The following is a 21,196-nucleotide window of genomic DNA, read 5'->3' on the forward strand; positions in this document are numbered from 1 at the left end:
CCCCACCCACACAACTGCCCCCATTCAGCTCCTTCAGACTAGCCAGAAGCAATTAGCAAACAGTTGGTGAAACTGTATCTGCTGAGCTCATTATACTAGCTACTCAGCAGGTTAAAACGTTGTTAAAGGGTTCTGCTCTAAAGACATTTTGGAAGCAAAGTTTCAAAATGAGCAAGAGTTTCTTAAAGAGTCCCAATTTCAAGGCGTTAACTTACAAAGTCAAATTTCCTGTCAATCATATTAGATATACAGAGGATTTTTATAACAACTAAAGGTAACATCGTTACTTGAGTGTTCTATATAATGATTCTATGTGGCTGGAAAGCACATAATACTGCCCCTTTAACATATTTCAGTGTGTCTTCAGTGACAGACAGCACATAATAGTTAAGTAGTTGGAAAATGGTGCAAGGTTTTCACAATTTCTGGGGAATAAAATCTGAAGCATTCCGTGAGTAGGTGTCTACCCGCCACTCCCAACTCAAAACTCGGAGGGTTTGAATAATAAACAAGGTGGGCGGAGTCAACACTCAGTGAAATTACAGCTGAATGTCATTTGGGGTACAGCTCTACCAGCTTTGCCTATCTAGAGACTGAAACTGTTGCCTGTGTTGTTCTGTCATAGTAAATCCTCACACTGAAGTTTACATTTATTACGTGACAAGACGTGAAAAAGTCAAATGCTCTTAAAAGCCACTGTGTCTGTGCACATCCTGCACTGTGCAGACTTACTAGTAGGAACAACAGCACCATAAACACTGTCTGTAGGTCTTTCCAGCACACAGGTAAAGTGTCTCACCTGGTCAAATGCTGGAAAGATGTAGTCGGCAAACTGGATCTCAGCAATGGCTGTGGCACCGGCAGTAGCTGCACCGATGCCAAATCCCACAATCCCCTGCTCACAAAGAGGAGTGTTGAAGACTCTGTCCTTACCTGGGAGCAGAACCAAGAGAGAAAACAGAAAAAATGTCATTGATGAGGACAAACCAGTAATGAAGAGGAGCTAATATTTTGTAGAAAGCATCCTTGCTAAAGCCGTATCGAGTATGATTTCAGTCTAGACTACTGAATAGGTATATAGATGCATTTATTCATGAAGAACGACCACAATTAGGCCCATGTGGAACAAATAGTAACCCAAGTCAGACATAATTGATTAATACTGATTAGTTTTTACAATCCACCTCCTTTGACTTTACATTATGTGGCCCTAAAAAAGAAAAGCATCAATGAAGTAACACACTGATGAGACTCCCTTAATTGCATTCAACCAATCCAGCATTATACTCACGCAACCCCCATGGAGAAAAAACAGAAAGAAAAAAAAAAAAGAAAAACATATTTCCACTCTCCACCCTATAATCTGAAAAAGAACCACAAGAGTGGGGAAACTAAATTTGGGTTGCGAGTGTTATTTTTGTCATCTTTGTGTATTTGCCAGGCCTTTTTTCTGTTGTGCTGGGAAGCGAGCTGCTGAGCAGAGAAATTCTGCCCTTACGTGTCCTCTGAGCTCATAAAAGTCAGCGAGCAGCCGCAGCGCCACAAATCCTTCAGAGAAATGAGCCGTAAATCAAAAGTTATCAAAAAACTTAGAGGTTCGAGTCGGACCCAAACAAGTGGCTTTGTATGAAAGTTCAAGCAAATTACACGGTTTTCTTTTTAGGTTTATTTTCTTTTACGCATTTGGGAGAAGGGTCGGCTAAACACATTAGTGAACCTGAAGTTATTGAATTAGCCATAACCACGACATGGTGAATTCATGCTGAACTGTCAAAACAACAGAGGACTCGGTGTTGTTGTTGTTCTCAGGGAGACGGTACTCAGAGGTGGCCCCGGCGAGCGGCCAGCTGCTGCGGAGCCGGATCACGAGGCCAGAGCGCCGCTCTTGTGAAAAGCCATTCATATCGCGCGCGCCCTGTATTAACCTCTGCTCTGTGTAATCGCTGCAGGTGGTCGAGGTGTGTGCGCATCATCCCTTTCTGTGGCGAGAGGGATAAAAACAGCTTTGCGCTCGTCACTGTACACAAGGTTGAGATGGAAAATAATGATCCCGCTCTGAAAGGTCAGCACTGCTGACGTCAATAAAAACAAAAGGCAGGCCGGCTACATTTGGCAGGATGCGAGACTTCTGGCTTTTAAAGCTGTTCGTGAAATAAAAAGAAAATGGGTTTAAACCAGGAAAACCATAGCAGTGACTTTTTCCCCTTCCCTTCATCTTCCCCCAAATAACCACTTCGGTGGCACCGTTTCCTGACTCAGTCAGCTGTTTTTTTTGAAAAGGCCTGAATTCAGCCCAGACCGGTTTGATTGTCTTTGCCGTGTAATGTGGAAATATTTATTTAGATTACAGAACCACAGGCGACCACACTAACCAGATTTCCAAACAAAAAAGGCATCTATTTAAAAATAAGGAAAACTACATCAATAGAAATGTTTGCAACTGAGGTTCCGGACTGAGACACTCGGGGCCCAGTGGGTTTCCATCTATGCCTTTAAGACGTTTTCAAAGGAAAAAATATAAACTAATCAAAGAGTACTTACATCTGCTGGTGGAGATGAGGTTAAAAACAGGCTAAAGACATGATGCCACAAACCCTGGGACATAAAACACCGTTAATAAATTAACAAAACCACAAATCGGAATGATTTTCTTTCAAAAATCTTCCAAGTAATGCAGATATGGTGATTAGTGACGTGATTCTTCATCAACATTATGGCGCATCTTCCATTTAAATAGCGCAGGATGCATTGCCTTAGTTAAATAACGCTCTTGTATCATTACATTTTGTTTCATGCAAATGCTTAATTGTGAATATATTACAAAACACTGGTTTTAAGTGACTGCACACTCTCGCCTGCAGGTCGCAGTATTTCTTATTTCTACTACATTGTTGTCTCAGACTAACTTGAAGTCAAAAAACGTCTCTCAAAGTTTGTCAAACAATAGCAAAATCCAGGAGGGGACTACTGTTCAGTAGAAGGTGCCTACAAATAGATTATAAGAACAAAACAGCAAAAGAAGAAAACTAATAACTAGCGATGCACCGATTTGAAAATTTGGGCCAAAATCGATGTCCGATATTGATATTGCTTTATAACCAATATTTATCAAAATTATATGCATTTTGCTACCTTTTTAATACTGACTTCTGCAAACCACTATACCACTGATATCAATTCTGCTTCAGGTAAACACCTGACAATCCTGCGCTGCATCACTATCACCAGCTGTGGTTCCATTACAAATGTATGTAAAACTTTGTCAATATTCTGCTAAAGTAAAAAGAAAAACAAATTCACAACTGCAGTGTTTCCATTAAACAAGTATTGCAATTTAAATCACACGTGAATAAGCTTGTTGACATTAATAACATGCCGCGCCATCATCCTCCATCTACTTCCTGTCGACTTCCTCTTCATGGTTTGTGCCAGTGGCAACATCTGGTTGTTGATGATGTGACTCGTGTGATGTGATAAAAGTCGTTTCTATTACAGTTTTGAGGAAAAAAAAGGGGAAAAAAAAAAAAAAAAACATTTCACGACCAATAAACCACCTGATCTTAGCTCCAGAACCTTTTATCAAAAGCTTTTTTTTTTCTAAATGGGTGCGTTCCCAATAAACAAATTTATTTTCAAAATGTCAAATTGTGAAATTATATGGTCAATGAAAACCGTCACATGTTCGAATACCACAGGGCCGATCTCTTCCCTTCCTCCTTTTGGGACAAACACAAACAGCAACACGATGGAAATAAAAATTGCTAGTTAATATTGGTTTAGTTTTTCATGGAGAACCTTTACTGATGTTTTATAAATGACCAACATTAATGCAGATGTACACCGTGTTCCAAATTAGTATGCAAAATGGATTAAAGTGTCATAAAGATTACATTTTTTGTTGTGCTATTAAATTTATAGATGTACTGTGTGCCAGGGCTCTTTGAATCACTATAATTAATTTCAGAGAATTGGGTTGATTGGTTTGTCTGGTGAGCTCATTTAAAGGAAATCTACCTAAGAAGGATGTTCCACATTATTAAGCAGGCCAAAGGTTTCAAGAAATATGGGAAAGAGAAAGGATCTCTGTTGATGAAAACCATCAGATATTGTAGTGCTGTATGATAAGGTATGAAAACATTACATATTTAATAAAAACTGAAGCGTTATCGTACTGTGAAGAGATTTGTGGCCGATTCAGAACAAAGATGGGTTTGTACAGATAAAGACATAATGAGGAAGGTTTCCGTTAGACAAATTCATCGGATTAAGAGAGCAGCTGTTAAAATGCCTTTACAAAGCAGCAAACAATAATTTGAAGCTGCTGGAGCCTCAAGGTGGAGGATCCTCCAGAGGCTTGTGGTGCATCAACCTACTATTGGGCCCCTAACCAGAGCTCACAAGCAGAAACAGTGGCAGTGGGTCCAGCCGTACATGAAGATTGATTTTCAAACAGACTTGTTCACTGGTGACTGCTGAGCAACCCTGGATGGTCCAGATGGATGCAGTAGTGGATTGGTGGTGGACGGCCACCACGTCCCAACACGACTGTGACGTCAGCAAGGAGGTGGTGGAGTCATGCTTTGGGCTGAAATCATGGGGAGAGAATCATTGGTCGGCCCCTTCAGAGTCCATGAAGGTCTGAAAATGACCTCAGCAAAGAATATGGACTTTCTGACTGATCACTTTCTTTCATGGATCAAAAAGAAGAGCCGAACCTTCAGTAGCAAAATCATCTTCATGCATGACAATGCTTCATCTCGTGCTAAGTGGTATTCTGACATCCTGCAAAGAAATTCAAGCAGAAACTTTCCACAAACTCACGAGTTCAATGGATCAAGAATTGTGCTGTGATATCAAAGAAGTTTCTATGTTAACATGTAACTCGGTCTGTTAAGATGTTTTTGATTGAAATAGCTTTTGATTTTAGTTCATGTGACCACTTAATGCTGCACATTCAAAGAATGACCTTTTGCAGTTCTTCATAATACATAAAATGTTTAGAAAATCTGCTGTGGATAATAATTTGGAACAGAACATTTTGAGCATTTTAGTTTTGAAAAAAATCCTGTTCTCTTGGGGAACTTTGTTCAGTAAAACTTGATTTATACTGTAATAGTTCCTGACTTCAAAATTATTATGACCATCATTTGCAGTGACCATTTAGGAAAATATCACTTGCATAATAACTTGGAACATGGTGTTTGAAGCATCCCTAGCAATGACATAATCACACTATTTAAGTTGTATTCTTCTAATTATGCTTCATTTCATTTAACTGTTTATTTTTTCAATACGTTTATATTATGGGAAACTCATGAGACTTACTTGTTGCTACATGACATTTGTTTCAAGTAAATGAGAATCAGAACTTAACACAGATACTGCTGACTCATTCTTCTGTGTTTTGTTTAAATCATTTTTACACAATGACAAGTATGCAAAAAACTAAATATTAAAAAATGGAAACTCTCTTAAAACCCATTATAATTAAAAATATATTGTTTTACAATTATAATTATGTCTAAATATTAATAAATTCTGACTGATTGTGTTTGTATTACTCCTGCTGTTTGAGCTATGTGGCCACCGTTGGCTTGATTCCGTCATTTGCATTGAGCCAGTCTTATTTGTTGGTTTGACTCCCTGAGCCTAAAACATAAACTCAGACTAAACAGCATTGCAAAGATGTGCAGCAAAATTATAGGGATAAGTCTTATAGAGCTGACCCAGCTGTACAGAACCAGAATCACAAGAAAGGCCAAAGATATCCCTGCTGACCCAAACCGCCCTCCACTGTAATTACAGGTTGCCGCCATCTGCTCACCAATCCGTGGTAATTAAGTGCAACGCAAAAACGTACAAATGCTCATTTGCCCCTGTTAGTGCCAGATTCATTAATTTTTTTTTACACTGATTGCCACAAATAGGCAGCGACTAAGTTTGTATCCAGGTTGCGTGAATGCTGGGGTTATTTTTTAATTTCTGTCGAGTGCATTTGCTCTCTGCAAGTAATTTGATGCTTTTTTGTAGCACAGTTGCTACTTCTAACGTAGATGCAACCTTTGTGAAAACAGCTCAGTTTGATTCACACAGCAGCAGCATTTATTTCAATCAGGCTTCCACTGCATTCAGCGTTTTACATGGCATACTGGAAGCCGAAAAGGCTGACACTTTAAATACATTTTCATCAGTCAATCAATAGGTTTATTCATTCAGCAAAACACACTGAGATGTACAAAAACAATGTCTTGAAACAATTCGTCTACATGGATGAAAAGTAGCAGGAAGAAGAAAAACCTCATAAAAACCTGTCCCTTTCTCAATAATTGCAAAATAAATCATCACTTATAGCACTATTGCATTAAAAACCACACAAAACACTATAATAAAGTTTCAGGTTCATCCCTAATTTTTAGTCACTAGAATGCCTAAATAAGGCATTTCCAGGTAGATCCTATTGAGGCTATTTGTAGGTCTAAAACACAAGGCGACTTGCTCTGCTGCATCAGTTTATTGTATCGAGTGTGAAAGGCTCCCCTGCTGCAACACACATGTGCAGAACGTGCAGATGGATCCTTCTGGTCCCTCAGGTGCACACTGATAATCTCACCAGGATATGAAGCGAGGGGTTAAGATTTCTATTCTATGCTCTGCTGCCATCTAGCGGTAAAGATATACAACACAGACAGGAGGCTCAACGTCTTACCGTATTTGTCCCGCAGGCCAACTGTGCATCGGAATACTCCTCCAAAGGCGACGTCTTCCCCGAAGATGACTGCAGAGACACAACATCCAACAGTCAGGGGATTCGATATTTCAAAGTATGTTTGTGGGTAAACAAAAGAGAACGGAGATTAAATAGAAAAGTTCTTAACAGGAAATCCTCTAAAAGCAGTCTGAAAACCTACTATATCAACAGATCCAGTAACATTATCTAATTTTCAGAAGAGTGAGAGCTTTATTTCTATTAGAATTAATCAAGTATTTCAAAATGACACTTCTTCAACTAAAATCCCTTGACTTTAATTGAATTTTACACATTTTAAAAGACAATTAAAATGTGTAAAATTCAGAAATTTTTTAATATACTTTTTAAAGTATATTCATGCTTTTTACGTTCAGTGATGTCATGCATCATTATTTATTTTACAATATATTTGGAATTCCTTTGTTGCATTTTTTGTGCCACATAAAAGTTTTGTAGCAGTTTTTACGCCTATGCACAAACTCTAAAGCCGTACAATTTCCAAAGCAGAAACATTTGTTTACTAAAAACGGCTTCAGGACTACTTTGACGTGAACATTTTGTGCAGATGTGACCCCCCGAGACTGATTAGCATCACCCGAGTGAAGTTGTTCTTCAAATCAGACAAAATTGGTGGCAACGATTTGTGCTACGTTTGTGCAGCAATTTTTTTTGTTTGTGCCACTATCATTTTAAAGATAAAAAGAAATGTTTCTAGCATTCATCAAAGGTCAACTTCCCCCATCAAATCAGCTGCAGTTTGTGCAGCAAAAATTGTCGTTTGTGCTGGTTTGGCTTTGAAGATATTAATAAAAGATTAAAGGTCAAAAGGTCAACCAGCCCCCCCACTTTTATGAAATCAGACAAAATTGGTGTCAAACATTTTGCACAAACCAGCACAAACCTAGTCGAAATAATTGACACCCATTTCGTCTGATTTGAGGAAGGTGGGGGGGGGGCTGGTTGACCTTTGATGACCTCTAGAAAGAAAGATTTTTGCTGCACAAATGTAGCACAAACGTTTGACACTAATTTTGTCTGATTTAAAGAACCACTTCACTCAGGTGATAGCAACTCCTACAAAAGGATGATTTCAACGGGCTAACTGCGGGTCTCCTTACCTGCTGTCGGATCATTAGCAAGCGTGTTGTCCAAGGCACTTGTAATCGACTGGAACAAGTTCATCTTCTGTGTGGCACCTTGGAAGCGAAATTAAACACGCAGTTAGTGTTCAAAAAAGCTACATGCTAATCCATTGCAACCAACATTGTTCGATACAGAAACAGTGGGAATTTGACTACATTAAATATGAATAGACGCAAAACATGACCGGAATTCGGTCTCGTTTGTTGTTTAGCCATTAAGTTGCAAACTATGAAGTAGTTCTTAAGTTAACACAACTTGACATGGATGGACATGGTTAAATTGAATCTCCAAAAATAACATAATGCTGTCACTATACTGCTCTTTTACTCTAGGAAAAACGATTACTGAGAAAGTTGGGAATGATAACTATTGACCAAACAATAAGAACTTTAAAGATGCAAGACATTAATTTCCAGTGAGCGCAGAAATATACTTTTATTTTGAAACTGGGCTGTTCTGATACAGGCAAAACAAGTGTGATTAGTTCCAGGTTCCAACTGTGTTAGATTTCATTAAACACCTGCTTACAGTTTCCTCAGTTAAACTGTCTACATATAGAAACTTTCATAAGAAACCAATTATTTTCTGAATAATTACAAACACTGAAGCGGCTATTGCTAACCAGTTAGCCCAGAAACTCACCATATTCCGTCGTGGGGGGGTCGGGCTGGAAGGTAAAGTGAGCGACATGTCTTTGCGCTTTTAAACGGGAGCTGCAACCTGCCGACAGTGTGAGTAAAGAACTCTGCTTCCCGGTACCAACGCCAGAGATAGCAAGTGTTGAGTGGGCACCTCGGATAAACAGTCTTGCAGCAGCCGCCATTGCTGTTATTATCAGATAGCAGGAAGGGCAAGATGAATCGAAGTACGAAGTTCGTCTAATGCAAGAAGGCGCCTTCACTTTGTGTGGTGAATCGGGAGTTATGTTGTTGTCAACTCACTAAGGATATTAGGAAGCAAACAGTCGGCTTATAAAGAAGAAGAAAAAATATTTAAAAGAAACCAAAAAACAGTAGTGCACTATTCCATCAGAAAGAAATTTAGTGCGGAATTCTGGAAAACACTGCAGAGTGAGAACTCTTTTTCTCTCCCTGCCATCGAGACGTCAGCGTGTGAGCTGAGGTTGTTCATGATTGGTCTAAAAAGGAGGTGGCGTCAGTGTTCAGATTTTACAAGAGAACCACAAACTGGGAGACAAAGATAAAGAATCCATGAGAAAAAAAAAGCCGTGATTTATGATCATAAATATATTGTAATATATTTAGCTCTCAATTCAAAAATATTTTAACTTTTTATTTAATTTTTTTTCTGTCATACTTTATCAGCTTAGCTCTGCAGTCGTTGGTCTTTCCCTTTTTTTAACACAAATAAAATGGTTAAAAAAAGTCTTTGTCTTTGCTAGACCAATAGGGTCTAAATTGTTCATCTTTTTCTACAGCTGCTAGTCCTGTGCAGGACTATTATGCATTTCAGTACTTTGTGGTTATGAAAACTTTTTCCTGGCATTGTTTATGCAATATATACAAATAATGAAGATCAAATTTGCTATAAAACAAAGATTACCACTTTTAGTCTAATTTTCATCTGCATCCAGTTGTAAATACCCTTCACTCCCTCTTTACAGAGCATGCTTTCATATGTGGTGTTAGTGCCTTTTGTAATTCAGAAAGTTATTTAACTTGTTTCATGATTCTGCTTTCAGCTGTTGCAAAAAGAAAAAAAAAATGCAACTCATTGGAACAAAGTGTGTTTATTTTTCTAAGCTGTATAAGCTTGCAATTAGTTTTGCTAAAATGAAAAGAAAAATACATGTATGCTAGTTTAGACTTACAGTAAGACACCTCTAAAGTGGTCACAAAGGGGTCTGAATAAATCAGTTGACATAAACGGGAAATAAATGAAGACAGGAGAAAACGCTTCATGATTGTTAGGACGACGACTTTGCGCATTCTGTGACATCCAGCTTCCTGCCGCTGTTGCACATTTTAGCCAAATTCTGTAAGAAACAATAAAGTTAGCATTTAATGGGTGGAATCTAAAAGATGTCACACATACAATAAAAGTCCTACATTAGCTGCTCGGATGATACTGTTTGGAGACTGGAGGGCTGCCAGGTCAGTTAGAATCCTCTTCAGGTCATTGTCAGAAGGACGCTCTGATGGAACAAAAAGAATCACAGTGTAGCTTCAAAAGTTGATCACTGAGCACCCGGAGGGCTTATTTGGCTCTTGCGTACCTGGTGCAGCAGAGGATTGTGGTTTCAGCTGGAGGTACTGATGCTCCAGCAGCTCTGCAATGGAAATTCTTTCTCTCGGGTTTCGCACCAAGCACCTCTGATGAAATGAGAGAAAACGTGGCATCACAAACTTAACCTGCTAGCTTGGGACCTAAAGGAGAACAGATGTGGCGGAGAGAGAACTACAGTTCCCTTTTTTCCAGTGCCTCCTCCATTTGAAGTAACAATAAGCTATACGTGGAGATATTTTCATTTAAGATTTTGTGAAAATATGATAAACTCCCATAAATGACCATCTTAGGTTAATTAATAATTAGAGATACACCGATCTGATATTAATGTCTGTATCGGTCCCGTTAATGAAGCAATTTTTGGATTAGGTGTCGGTGACAATGTGGCCATACCAAAGGGCAGATCTATCTAGTCTAATTCTATGCTTTGAGCTCTGTGTGACAAGCTTTGTTATTCACTTTAAAGCATTTCTAGTTTTGGATCTCTATATGTACATAAAGTTTATTTACCTACCTAATAAATCATAAATGATGAATGCCACCAATCCCAACCTCACTCAGATGTTTTCTAAGCAGTTTAACGTGATTTCAGGCTGTTCAGGCAATTATTCAAAACAGGTAAACTAAATTCATTTGCATACCAAAAAAAAAAAAAGAAGAAAAAAAAAGCCTCACTTTCAAAACATCCAGCAAATCCTTCTCTGCGATGTCGGGAAACTCGATCTTATGAGACGGATCGATGATGGCCTGCAGCTTGGCGATTTGGTTTGTGATGCTCTGGAATGGAGTCTTCCCATAGGTCATACAGTAGAGGATGCATCCCAGGGACCAAACGTCTCCTTTAGGGCTGATCTGTACAACACCATTATTATTATTACTATTATATTGAGATTCTTTATACGCGTCTTATTTCACAAGTTAAATCAACCAGTTTTAGATGAGTACCTTGGATCGCGCCTTTCCTGGCTGAGATGATGTATCCTTGATTGCCTCAGGAGGCATATAGTTCAACGTTCCAACCTGAGTGATTAGAACACACATTTACAAAAAAAAAAAAAAAAAAAAAACTATACAAACCTGAATAATCAGACAACTAAATTAAAACCAAACCTAAAATAAATATGACCTACCTGAGAATCTTTCATAATGCTCGTCACGTCGGGCTGGATTCTGTTCGCGATGCCGAAGTCGATCAGCTTCAGCGACGCGTTGACTATGACAAAATTTGCCGGCTTCAGGTCACTGTGGACAATACCTGCAGAGAGTGAACGTAAAAACGTCACAACTACTCATTTATAACGAACAACACAGAAAACATGACAAGGAGTTGGAGACGACGAGAACCGTGTTTGTGGATGGTATGGACGGCCTCCAGCATGTTCTTCCAGTAGAACTTCCTCTCAAGCGGGTTGACGGTTTTGCGGTTTCGCAACCAGGTGTTCAGATCCAAGTTGCCGCACTCCATCAGCATGTAGATATAGCTGTTGGATATTTCACTGCAAAAAAAAAACAAAACATGTGGAACCATCAAAATCTCTTCCAAACAAGCTAAAGGTGGTTGGATTTGACCACACACTCCACTGCAATTCATCATCAACACACTGATTCTAGATGAGTCGTATACTCACTGGTCGTAAAGCTTTATGATTTGGTCGCTGTACTGCTGCAAGTGATTCAGATGCTCAATTTCATTTTTGTAACTTTCTATCGTTTGAGCGTCAGCCTCCTCCAGGTTCACATATTTCACTGCAAACAGCTGCATTTTGTGATCGAGGACCTGATAGACCTGCAAAAAAAAACAAAAAAAAAAAACAAACAAGAGTTAGGAGTGCACCAATTGCAGTTTTTTTTTTTGTTGCAATATTAAAAACAGGTTTCATCAATGTAAATGTGAAGCTATTTTAAGTCCACCTTCAACAAAATTTAAGACATGTATCACAACACGTACACAAAAGGAAAATTATTAGACATTGTTTTTGTTTTCCATCTTTTCTCCCAATTTGTCACCAATGCTGAATCTGTGGCTCTCTGTTCTCTTCTGCAGCCATGTTCTATTCCTTTTCTCAGCTATATTTCCCTCTATAGAAACAACTTTCATGAAATAAAGTATATCAAACAGCTGCTCTATCATCATGCTTAAAATCCATTAAACGTCCAGCTTCGGAGTTTATGTTTCACAAAACACTGCTTTTAGGTCAGAGCTAGAAGTGTTAGCTGTTGGTTTTCAGGGGAGCTTTAGCCACTCAGCGGATCAAAACTGACATTTCTGAGGTCCGTTTAGTGGCTTAGCCTGCATAGTGCCTGTATAAACGTAGCATTGGATGGGTTGGCAACAGAAGTGAGCCACTGATGATAAATTAGCAAAAAAAGTTAGCTACCTTGAAAGGCTATATTAGCAGCAAGCTAGCGTAACGGGATGCAACAAAGATGTCTAACCGCAACTCAGACTTTTGCTTGACTGAAAAATCTTGAGGAAAGAAAAAAAAAAAAAAAACTACATAGAAAATAAAAGATCCATAAATAAATTCAAAAGTTTTAATTGATGTATTAATGGCCAAATTCATTTTTCTTTAAAAAGAATCTAACACATTTTAAGGCCTTAATTTTAGATATTCAGATGTAACACTTTATAACGATGCACTGCCATCCTGTTGACCTGCTGATTCCGATTTTTGCTGATAGCAATTTCCTTCGTCTGAAAAGTCTCCAAATGTAGCGACAGTCAGCAAGTTTTCAACAGTGGGGAGGCTATTGTTAACGGGTCACGTTCAGATGTGACCTGGTAGGCAGGTCAGTCAGCTCTCTCTCATGGCAGACCAAAAGCTGATTTTCAGAGCTTTGTGTCGATAGTTAAAGCTGATTTATCGGCGCACCCCGAGTCAGAACAGAACAACTTTAGTTTGAAGTGGTTTGTGTTTTTTGTTGCCGTCCGTGATACTTTACCTTGCTGGAGCCGCCTCGTCCAATCATCTTGAGGATGAAGAACTGCTTCCCCTTTATTGTGATGGATTCGTTTGAAAAAGAACTTAAGGAGACCTTCAATGAAAAACATATAAGTTCCAATGGGATTCCTGTTTTATTTGCAATGGATTTCAGCTGAGAGGTAAATAACAAATCCAGTGAATGGGTTGAAACATCTGTAACCGGCGGCAACAGTGCTGCACCTGTGGAGTGTGGAAACCAGCTGTGTGGCTCAGAGGCGTGCAGGCCTGCTGCACGGCTCCGGCTCTGTGAGGCGCTGCTGCAGAGGACGACGCCTCGAGGCCTCGCTTTACGACGGGAGTGATGAAGCTGAGGAGAAACGACTTGTGAAAATCGTTCATTCGATGGCGGAAAAACACAACCAGAGCAACTCCTTTAAAGGTTTACGAGGCTGAAACGATCCAGATCCTGGATGTGAGCGAATTAACCACCTACCTACTGGGATGTGGGTTCCTGTAGCCGTTGGGCGTCTGGTAGGCGGCTTGTGGGTTCGGTTTGGACGGAAGCTGGATGGAGGGAGTGGGGTAAGACTCCACCAGACGGGGAACGGGTCTGGGGTCGGGAGGCGTGGTCCGTTTATCCTTAGGAGTAAATGAAGTGAAGCATAAAATGACTCAACAGTAGAGATGAACCGATCCAATATCGATATCTGTATCAACCCCGACATTGAAAACAATTCTAGATCAAGCATTTGTGACAATGTGACGGATCAATACGGGCAGATCTATTGATTCCAATTCTATTCTATGTGTTATGAGTGACATCACGCTTTATTATTAATTATTTTACATTGGCTGTTTTACTCCTAATTGCACGGATTGAACAAATTAAAATTGTGTTGATTTTCACACGTTTGACCAAGTTTGTGGAACTATTTGAGTATTTCAATGTGCTGTACTGGAGCAGTTAACTAAATTTGTAATTGTGAATATCTATGTCTGTTAAAAAAAAAAAAAAAAAAAAAGAAGAAACATTTCAAAACAAGTTATTCTATATCGGATCATTATCAGCCAATAGTAAACCTCAGATATCAGCACTGGAAATTATTTTTTTTTTTTAATGACTTGGTGCATCTGGAGAGGGAAATGCAAAAAAAAAAATATATATATATATATAAAACATAAAAAATTAGATTTTCTTCAAAATGTGAGGTGCTTCCACTATAGTGCAGTCCGCTCTGTGTGTGTTGTAAAGGTTTACGATTAGAGAACACCATGAGAACGTTAAAGGGCGTGGATTGTGTATAAAAGAACGGGTATGTGCGTTATGCAGAACATTGTTGTTTTAACAACCCCTAAAAATGGCGAAGAGACACGCATATGAAGCTCAGCTTAAACTGAAGGCCATCAGCTACGCGGAGGAACATGGGAATCGTGCAGCCGCAAGAGAATTTAAGATTAATGAATCTATGGTTCGCAAGTGGAGGAAGCTGAAAAACGAGCTCCGACAGGTCAAGAAGACGCAGCTGAGGTCCGTCTTGGTGCTTTCGTTTCATGAAACGGTGCCATTTTTCCATCCGGACCAGGACTACGGTAGCGCAGCAACTTCCAGCGGATTATAATGAAAAGCTGGCCGCCTTCCGCTCCTACTGCCGCAAACACATCGCCGACAAACACATCCAGCCCAGCCACATCACTAACATGGACGAGGTGCCGCTCACTCCCGGTGAGTCACACGGTGGAGAAGAAGGGACCGCCAGTAGGGATCTAACTATAAAGTGATCGCCTGTGCTTAGCTGCCATGCTAATGGACAGAAACTGCCGCCTATGGTGATTTTTAAGAGAAAGACTTTGCCTAAAGAGAAGTTTCCAGCAGGGGTCATCATTAAGGCTAATGAAAAGGGCTGGATGGATGAGGAAATGATGAAAGAGTGGCTGAGGGTGGTGTATGTAAAGAGACCAGGTGGTTTTTTCCACGCATCACCATCGCTGTTGGTCTGTGACTCCATGCGTGCCCATCTCACACCCGATGTCAAAAAACAAGTAAAGCAAATGAACTCTGAGCTTGCTGTCATTCCGGGAGGCCTGACAAAGGAAATACAACCGCTGGACATCGGTGTCAACCGCCGTTCAAAGTCAGGCTGCGAAAGCGGCGTGGTATGGATGACCGATGGAGACCACAGTTTCACCAAGAGTGGAAGGCAGCGGCGGGCGAGTTACGCTACAATATATATAGGAAAGTGAGGACTTCGAGGCGTTTGACTGATGACATTACCGGTAAAACATTGATGATTGATGTTAGTACTTTGTAATTAATATAGAATAAAGCACAACCAAGTCAAATCAGTTTTGCTTCCACTCTATTTTTAAATACACACTTGTATGCTTGTGTGTGTTGTTGATGTATACAGTAATGGCACACAAAACTGAGACTGCGCCTTTTAGTACGGTGCGCTCTATGGTCGTGAAAATACGGTATATATATATAGATATAAAACATAAAAAAATTGGTAATACCTCAGGAGAAACTTGCCGGGTGAGCAGACTGGGAATCTTCCACTCTGCGTCCGGCTCTTTGCTGGCAGGTTTATTCCGATCCACCGTCTGGCTCACAGGGATCCGAGCCGGAAGCTGCAGTTTCTGCTTCCCGCCAGAGGGGGGCCCGCTTCCTGCTACGCGGACGTTTACAGTTTCAGCAGACAGAAACAGAAAAAGCAGCAGCAGCAGTAGCACTCCGCTTCAGACTGATCCTTACCTATGGGCGGGTCGTCCTCCATGGGGGGAACCAGCTGTTTCTCTCCCGATTTCAGGTTTCGCGTGGCTGTCTCCAGAAGCTCTGCCGGTTTGGCATTTAATGCCAGAGCTTTGTGAAGAATTGAAGTTGCTTTGACCAGGTTGCCTAAAACATAATGCAAAAAATCCAAAGTCACCTTGGTAACCAGGTCAAACATGAAGAGAACGAAGAACTCAATTCACAACATGAAATCTCAAGATTCTAAACGTATTTAGGTGCTTTGCCACTTCCAGTTATTTTAATATAGCCACAAATAAAAATACAAGATTACCTTGAGAAACCTCAAACTGGGCATGTGCAATGTGGACAAACGCAAAGCCTTTGCAGTTGGATCTCGCAACTATAAAGTGATCCTGAGCCTCATCTGGATCTTCAATCCTACAGAGCGGAAAACAAATGGTGATATTCAGCAGACAGCTGTTAGGTAGCGATAAAAAAAAGACCAGAATCCCCTGTTGAAAAAAACAGAAAGAACAAATTATAAAGAAATGACAGAAAGAATTAGAGTGAAATAGAAAGAAACAAAATGGAAAAGGAAAATAAACAAATACAAAAGAAGAAAAAAAAAGACAGAAACAGAGCAAAAAATGAAAACGAATCAACAAAAAAAAAAAAAATCAAAACAGAAACCAGAGGAAAAAATTCAACAAAGACAGAAGCAAAAGAAAAAAAGGTAGAAAACAAACAAAAGAAGGAAACCAAGAAAGACAAAAAAAAGCAGAAAAGAAAGAGAAAGCTGCAAAGAATCAGAGAAAAACCAAACGGAGGAAAGAAACAAAAAAGACAAAGAAGGCAGAAAACAGATTTAAAAAAATAAAAGAGTTTGTGTTATTTAGCATCCAAGAACAATCAATTCCTTTATCAAAAGACTTCAACCGAGTCAAAAATATAGAATCAAGGTAACCACAAATCACTTCATTTTCCATACAGCCTTAATAAAATACACTGCGGCTTTAACCAGCAATACTATGAAAAGGTTGTCAATACTTTGTCAGTGCATTTTAGATTATCTCCATTTGTTGGAATCAGAAGCACAACTTTAATCGAAAACTCTGCAGTCCCTAAAGAAAAGAGATTGTGAACAACAATCACAATCAGAATGGAAATCTGATTGGTGTATCTTTGATAGTTAGAAAGCTAATGAGAATGTGACACTTTATACATTCACAGGATCCCCCAGAATGTCTTCAGTAAGACTCACCCCTTCAGTTCTGCATATCTGACCAGTATTCTGGCGTAGCTGGTGTTTTTGCTGTACTGTCGGATCGGCAGCCTGCTGAAGACTTTGGAGTAGCAGTCTTTGAGCTTGTTGAGCAGGCTGACATCTGTGTGAGGGTTTCCTCTTTTCTCCAGGTTCATCAGGTACTTCCAACACGACTCAGGAGAGTTGGAATTGACAACTTGTTCGAAATTAAAAGTCACATCTGCAGAGGAAATAATAAGAAAAAGACAACAAACAGAACTTCAATCTCCACTGATCACTCCGTTCAGCACGCTGCAGGTCAGAACGTGACTCAGCAGGTTTTACCTTCTATTTTGGACGATCCTTTCGCGCCATTTGTTTGGAGGAGCGTTGCGGTCGAGTCTGCCTGGTCCTCCCACTGGCCGTGATCCGGACTGAGAACGGATGGCTTCTAGCGCATCAAAATGGATATTGGAAAAATCACCTTTGCACCGAAGCACAAAAGAGCTTTGCCAGCAAGTTTCTATGTTCTCACCTGATCCCTGAAAACGTCTCGGCCTTCGACGCTTTTCCTTGAGGAAGACACTCCAAATCCCGACATCCCGTTCGAACCAGACGTTTGTCTGAGAGCAAAAAATAGTAATAAAAAAACCAAAAACCAACAGATAAAATACACAACTAGTTTGCATTTGAATTAAGTTAAGGGCATCAGAATGAAGTGGGGAAAATACAAACCTGGACAAACCCCTACTAACAGACATACTGCTTGATTTGGAGACTTTCTTGTGGATGTCGTCATCATTTTCTGGAATTGAAAATGGCACTACAGGTACTCTCCCCGGCTATTAACCAAAAAAAAAAAAAAAAAACAGGTTAAAAAAAGTGAAAATTCCAAGAACTGTTTAGTTATTCGCTTTATCCCACAGGCTGAAGCCCACCAAGCCAACTGCTCTTTTCCGATGGGATCCAGTCCTCCAGGCAGGAAACGGATCATCCAAAGCCCCAGATGGTGGCTCTGTCCTGAAGAAAAAATAAATAAATAAAAAAATAAATTAATTAATAAACGCGTTCCTCCTCAACAAAACCGTGCAAATTTAAGAATCTGCTTCATTCTTACCCCACGCTAAAAATACTGGAGAGCTGCAATTCGCCGGTTCCATCTGACATTCTGGCGGGTTTTGGAAATTCAGAGTCTTTTTTGACAGAATCCTGCACGGTTCTATTGGATAATGCTGAAAACACAAGGAAAATATGTAGATACTGTAAGATGAATCTAATTCAGTAAGATAAGACAGGTATTAATGAGAGATGCATCAGGGCTGGGAGATGAAGCGAATTTTTGGGGGGTAAAAAAAAAAAAAAAAAAGGATTTTTTTTTTTTAAACCAGTGCACTTGTTGGGTTTCCATAGTGACATTTTTCTAGTAAAATTGCAATTTTATTCTTGTTCTTGTAATTAAGCAAAAATTCTAATAGCCTGGGCCTCGTACTCGGAGCTCCAGCTCACAGAAGGGAAATAAACACCACTTCTTGAAAATGTTTTGTCATCTAACATTTTTTTTAAGAAAACAAAATGAAAAATAAAGTGGAGATTGGAACAAGTATGGAAAAAAAATATTATTTTCAAGACATACTGTCCAACTATAAAGTGCACTGATTGAGGTTTTCTGGTTGATCACCAATCTAAAAAAAATATATATATATATATATATATATACAACCTTCCTATTCAGGTTTGGTCTGATACCGGTTTTTTTTTTGTTGTTTGTTTGAAAAGTTGCTAAGTTGGCAAATGTAGGGCATTTATCGTTGACTGCACACATGCAGATGTGACTCTATGGAGGCAGATAAGATGGACCGAACACCCAAAATGAAGAAAATCTGGGTCGATTCATTGCTGCACCCCAAATGACTGAGTATATAAAAAACAAACAAGTTTCTCACCTGGGAAGTTCTCCTTGTCCTCCAGACAGATCGCTGTTTTCCCAGCCTGCATACTCTGCAGCGCAGCCACCAGCGGTTCTTTTGGTTTGGCGTCCACCTCCAGTGCGTTCTGCAGTATCTGAACGGCTCTTTTTGTGTTGCCTGGCGACGCAACACAAAACACACACAAGTCGAACACTTAACACGCATTCACCGAGATGCCATAAGGTGCTAAAGTCAGTCCTGTACCTTGAGAGTGCTCAAACTGCGCGTGCGCGACGTGGACAAACGCAAAGCTCTGGCTGTGAGCTGTCGCCACGTTGAAGTTGGCCTCGGCCTCGTTGACATCTTGAAGTCTAGCAGAAAGAAAACAGTAAAAAAAAAAAGAAAAGAAAGTTAATTCTATCCGGAATTTATTATTTTTATTATTTAGAGCTTCTGGTACAGTGCCTAAAGTTTTTTTTAATCAGCTTGTCAACAACCACAAATTTCAATGCATTTCTTTGGAAAGGTCAACATTAAGTTGTGCATTACTGTGAAGTGAAAGAAAATATTCCCATTAGTGGTGGTAAAGTAAAATATCAAAAACTCGAAGGAATGGCGATGCTTTTTCCAAATTGCTTCAAATACGACATCTACTCACGCTTTCAGCTCCGCAAATCGGACCAACATCCTGGCATAGCTTTCGTTATGACAGTGTTTCCCCAGTGGCATATTGGAAAACACTCTGGTATAAAAATCTATGAGCCTGGTGAGGTGGTTCTGGTCCAGCAGGGGATCCCTTTTCTTCTCCAGCTCCGTCAGGTAGGAGAGGCAGGATTCGGGCGAGTTTGAGCCAATGATCTGGTTGATGTTGTCTGTGTCATCTGAAAGGAAAGAAAAAAGGGCGTGAGGGGGTATTTACAACGTCAAAAAGACTGTAAATAAAGGAAGGACGAAGGGACTTGTTCGTTAATCATCAGCAGCACATTCGTTACCTTCATTGAAATACTTTTTTATGTTGCTGAACCTTTGATAAAGTCTGGCGAGCTGCTGCTTTCTATCTGTGTGTTCCTCTTCTTCCATCTGAAAGGGAGAACCAGACAAGCACATCCTAAACAAAGTTTTTTCAGTCAAATCAAATTAAATCAAACTGTGACAAAATTTGAATTTTGTGTAACAAAAAATTGCCCTCTTCAAGACTTTACTACTGTGACAAAAACTTTTACAACGCCTGTTTGAGAAATAAACACCTAAGCAACTAAAGTAATTTGGCTAACCAACGTAAGATACAACAGCAAAGCTAAGCAACAAAGAAATTAAATTTTCCTCCCAAACTGCTGACATGAACAAAGGCCGAGAAACATTGAAACACTCGTTACAGAATTATTCTAAACATTTCGTTCTTTAAAATTACCAACTTTTGTGTTGACGGCATATGCCGGAATACGTTTGCTAACAAATAACAATATTGTTAGCGGTGAATAGCTTAGCATTGCTTACCTTGCATGCACCGAGTAATCTCAAATCAAGTAATGCAGTAGCATTTTGTATAATTTACAATATTACGCAGCTAGCTGAAAAATTACATCACATTGTTTATGTTTCCCTAAATAAAACAATCACTAAAACTCACCTTTTCACAAGATGTGATACACAGCGAAACAAAAAACACCCAACTGACAATTTTCAAATATGCCACTTCCGTTTAAGATGTGTACCGATTGGCTCATTCCTAAATGACGTAGTCGTTTGCGGATGACACTTACAAATAAGTAAACGTCAAATATTCGCTGAGTGTTTTCACCGCATTAATAACTATGGTTAAAAATGTGTTAGGATAATATTTTGGGTTTTTTTTAAGAGTAAGTGGTGATATTTTTCCTTTTTCGGGCGCTCCCTTCAAACGTTGCCATCATTTATGGCAAGCCATTTTTATATTTAATAATAATAATAATAATAATAATAATAATAATAATAATAATAATAAAAAAAACAAGAGTTAAAAACTGGAATTAGTATCAACCAACATGTTCTTGGTAGTAGGAATTATATCACAAGATATACAATATTACAACTAACCAATAAAAAAAGACGATTTATATATTTCATTATTCCTGAAAGTTAAAGTGGAACAACTTTACTGGACCTGACTCATTTGCGTATTGTAAGTCAATTCTTAGAAAAGCACTTGAGGAACAAAACAATCTTTTTAGGACATATTTTGTGAAATAAATGCTTAATTTTAGTATACTGTAA

At 39.3% G+C, this 21,196-nt stretch overlaps 2 protein-coding genes across 5 annotated transcripts in view; both read right to left on the bottom strand.

Annotated features, from left to right (window-relative positions):
- Positions 1-9,002, bottom strand: part of bckdhb (branched chain keto acid dehydrogenase E1 subunit beta) — a 51,219-nt gene extending 42,217 nt beyond the window's left edge. Inside the window, exons 1-4 of the mRNA XM_044118176.1 lie at positions 8,534-9,002; positions 7,867-7,944; positions 6,707-6,775; positions 800-933 (exon numbers count right to left, since the gene is read on the bottom strand). Coding sequence (XP_043974111.1) covers positions 800-933; positions 6,707-6,775; positions 7,867-7,944; positions 8,534-8,714 — 462 coding nt within the window. The 5' untranslated portion in view covers positions 8,715-9,002. The remainder of the gene's footprint in view (positions 1-799; positions 934-6,706; positions 6,776-7,866; positions 7,945-8,533) is intronic.
- Positions 9,003-9,625: 623 nt separating this feature from the next.
- Positions 9,626-20,678, bottom strand: ttk (ttk protein kinase). 4 transcript variants are annotated; one of them, XM_044118181.1, is made up of 25 exons: positions 20,574-20,678; positions 19,936-20,023; positions 19,602-19,824; positions 19,208-19,314; positions 18,980-19,120; positions 18,154-18,268; positions 17,975-18,056; positions 17,772-17,878; positions 17,572-17,659; positions 17,382-17,487; positions 17,055-17,277; positions 16,125-16,231; positions 15,815-15,958; positions 15,577-15,728; positions 13,556-13,701; positions 13,303-13,429; positions 13,082-13,174; positions 11,767-11,924; positions 11,483-11,634; positions 11,269-11,393; positions 11,084-11,158; positions 10,814-10,990; positions 10,128-10,224; positions 9,961-10,046; positions 9,626-9,887 (listed from the first exon to the last, which is right to left on the bottom strand). In XM_044118181.1, the coding sequence occupies exons 2-25, from the start codon at positions 20,021-20,023 to the stop codon at positions 9,819-9,821; spliced, it is 2,988 nt and encodes a 995-aa protein (XP_043974116.1). In that variant the 5' UTR covers positions 20,574-20,678; the 3' UTR covers positions 9,626-9,818. The 4 variants fall into 4 exon arrangements, with proteins under 4 accessions (XP_043974116.1, XP_043974112.1, XP_043974114.1 ...); XM_044118177.1 differs by having other exon boundaries at positions 15,577-15,731; XM_044118179.1 differs by having other exon boundaries at positions 15,577-15,731; positions 17,382-17,484; positions 20,574-20,676.
- Between the last annotated feature and the right edge of the window lie 518 nt (positions 20,679-21,196).

Source organism: Gambusia affinis, linkage group LG05, assembly GCF_019740435.1.
Source record: "Gambusia affinis linkage group LG05, SWU_Gaff_1.0, whole genome shotgun sequence".
Classification (NCBI taxonomy): Eukaryota; Metazoa; Chordata; class Actinopteri; order Cyprinodontiformes; family Poeciliidae; genus Gambusia; species Gambusia affinis.

Coding starts and splice junctions, on each gene's coding strand:
- ttk (XM_044118177.1), bottom strand. CDS start 20,023: ATGGAAGAAGAGGAACACACAGATAGAAAGCAGCAGCTCGCCAGACTT. Junction 16,232..17,054: donor AGATATGCAGAACTGAAGGG/GTGAGTCTTACT, acceptor TCCGCTCTGTAG/GATTGAAGATCCAGATGAGG. Junction 11,394..11,482: donor CCATACCATCCACAAACACG/GTTCTCGTCGTC, acceptor CACTCTCTGCAG/GTATTGTCCACAGTGACCTG.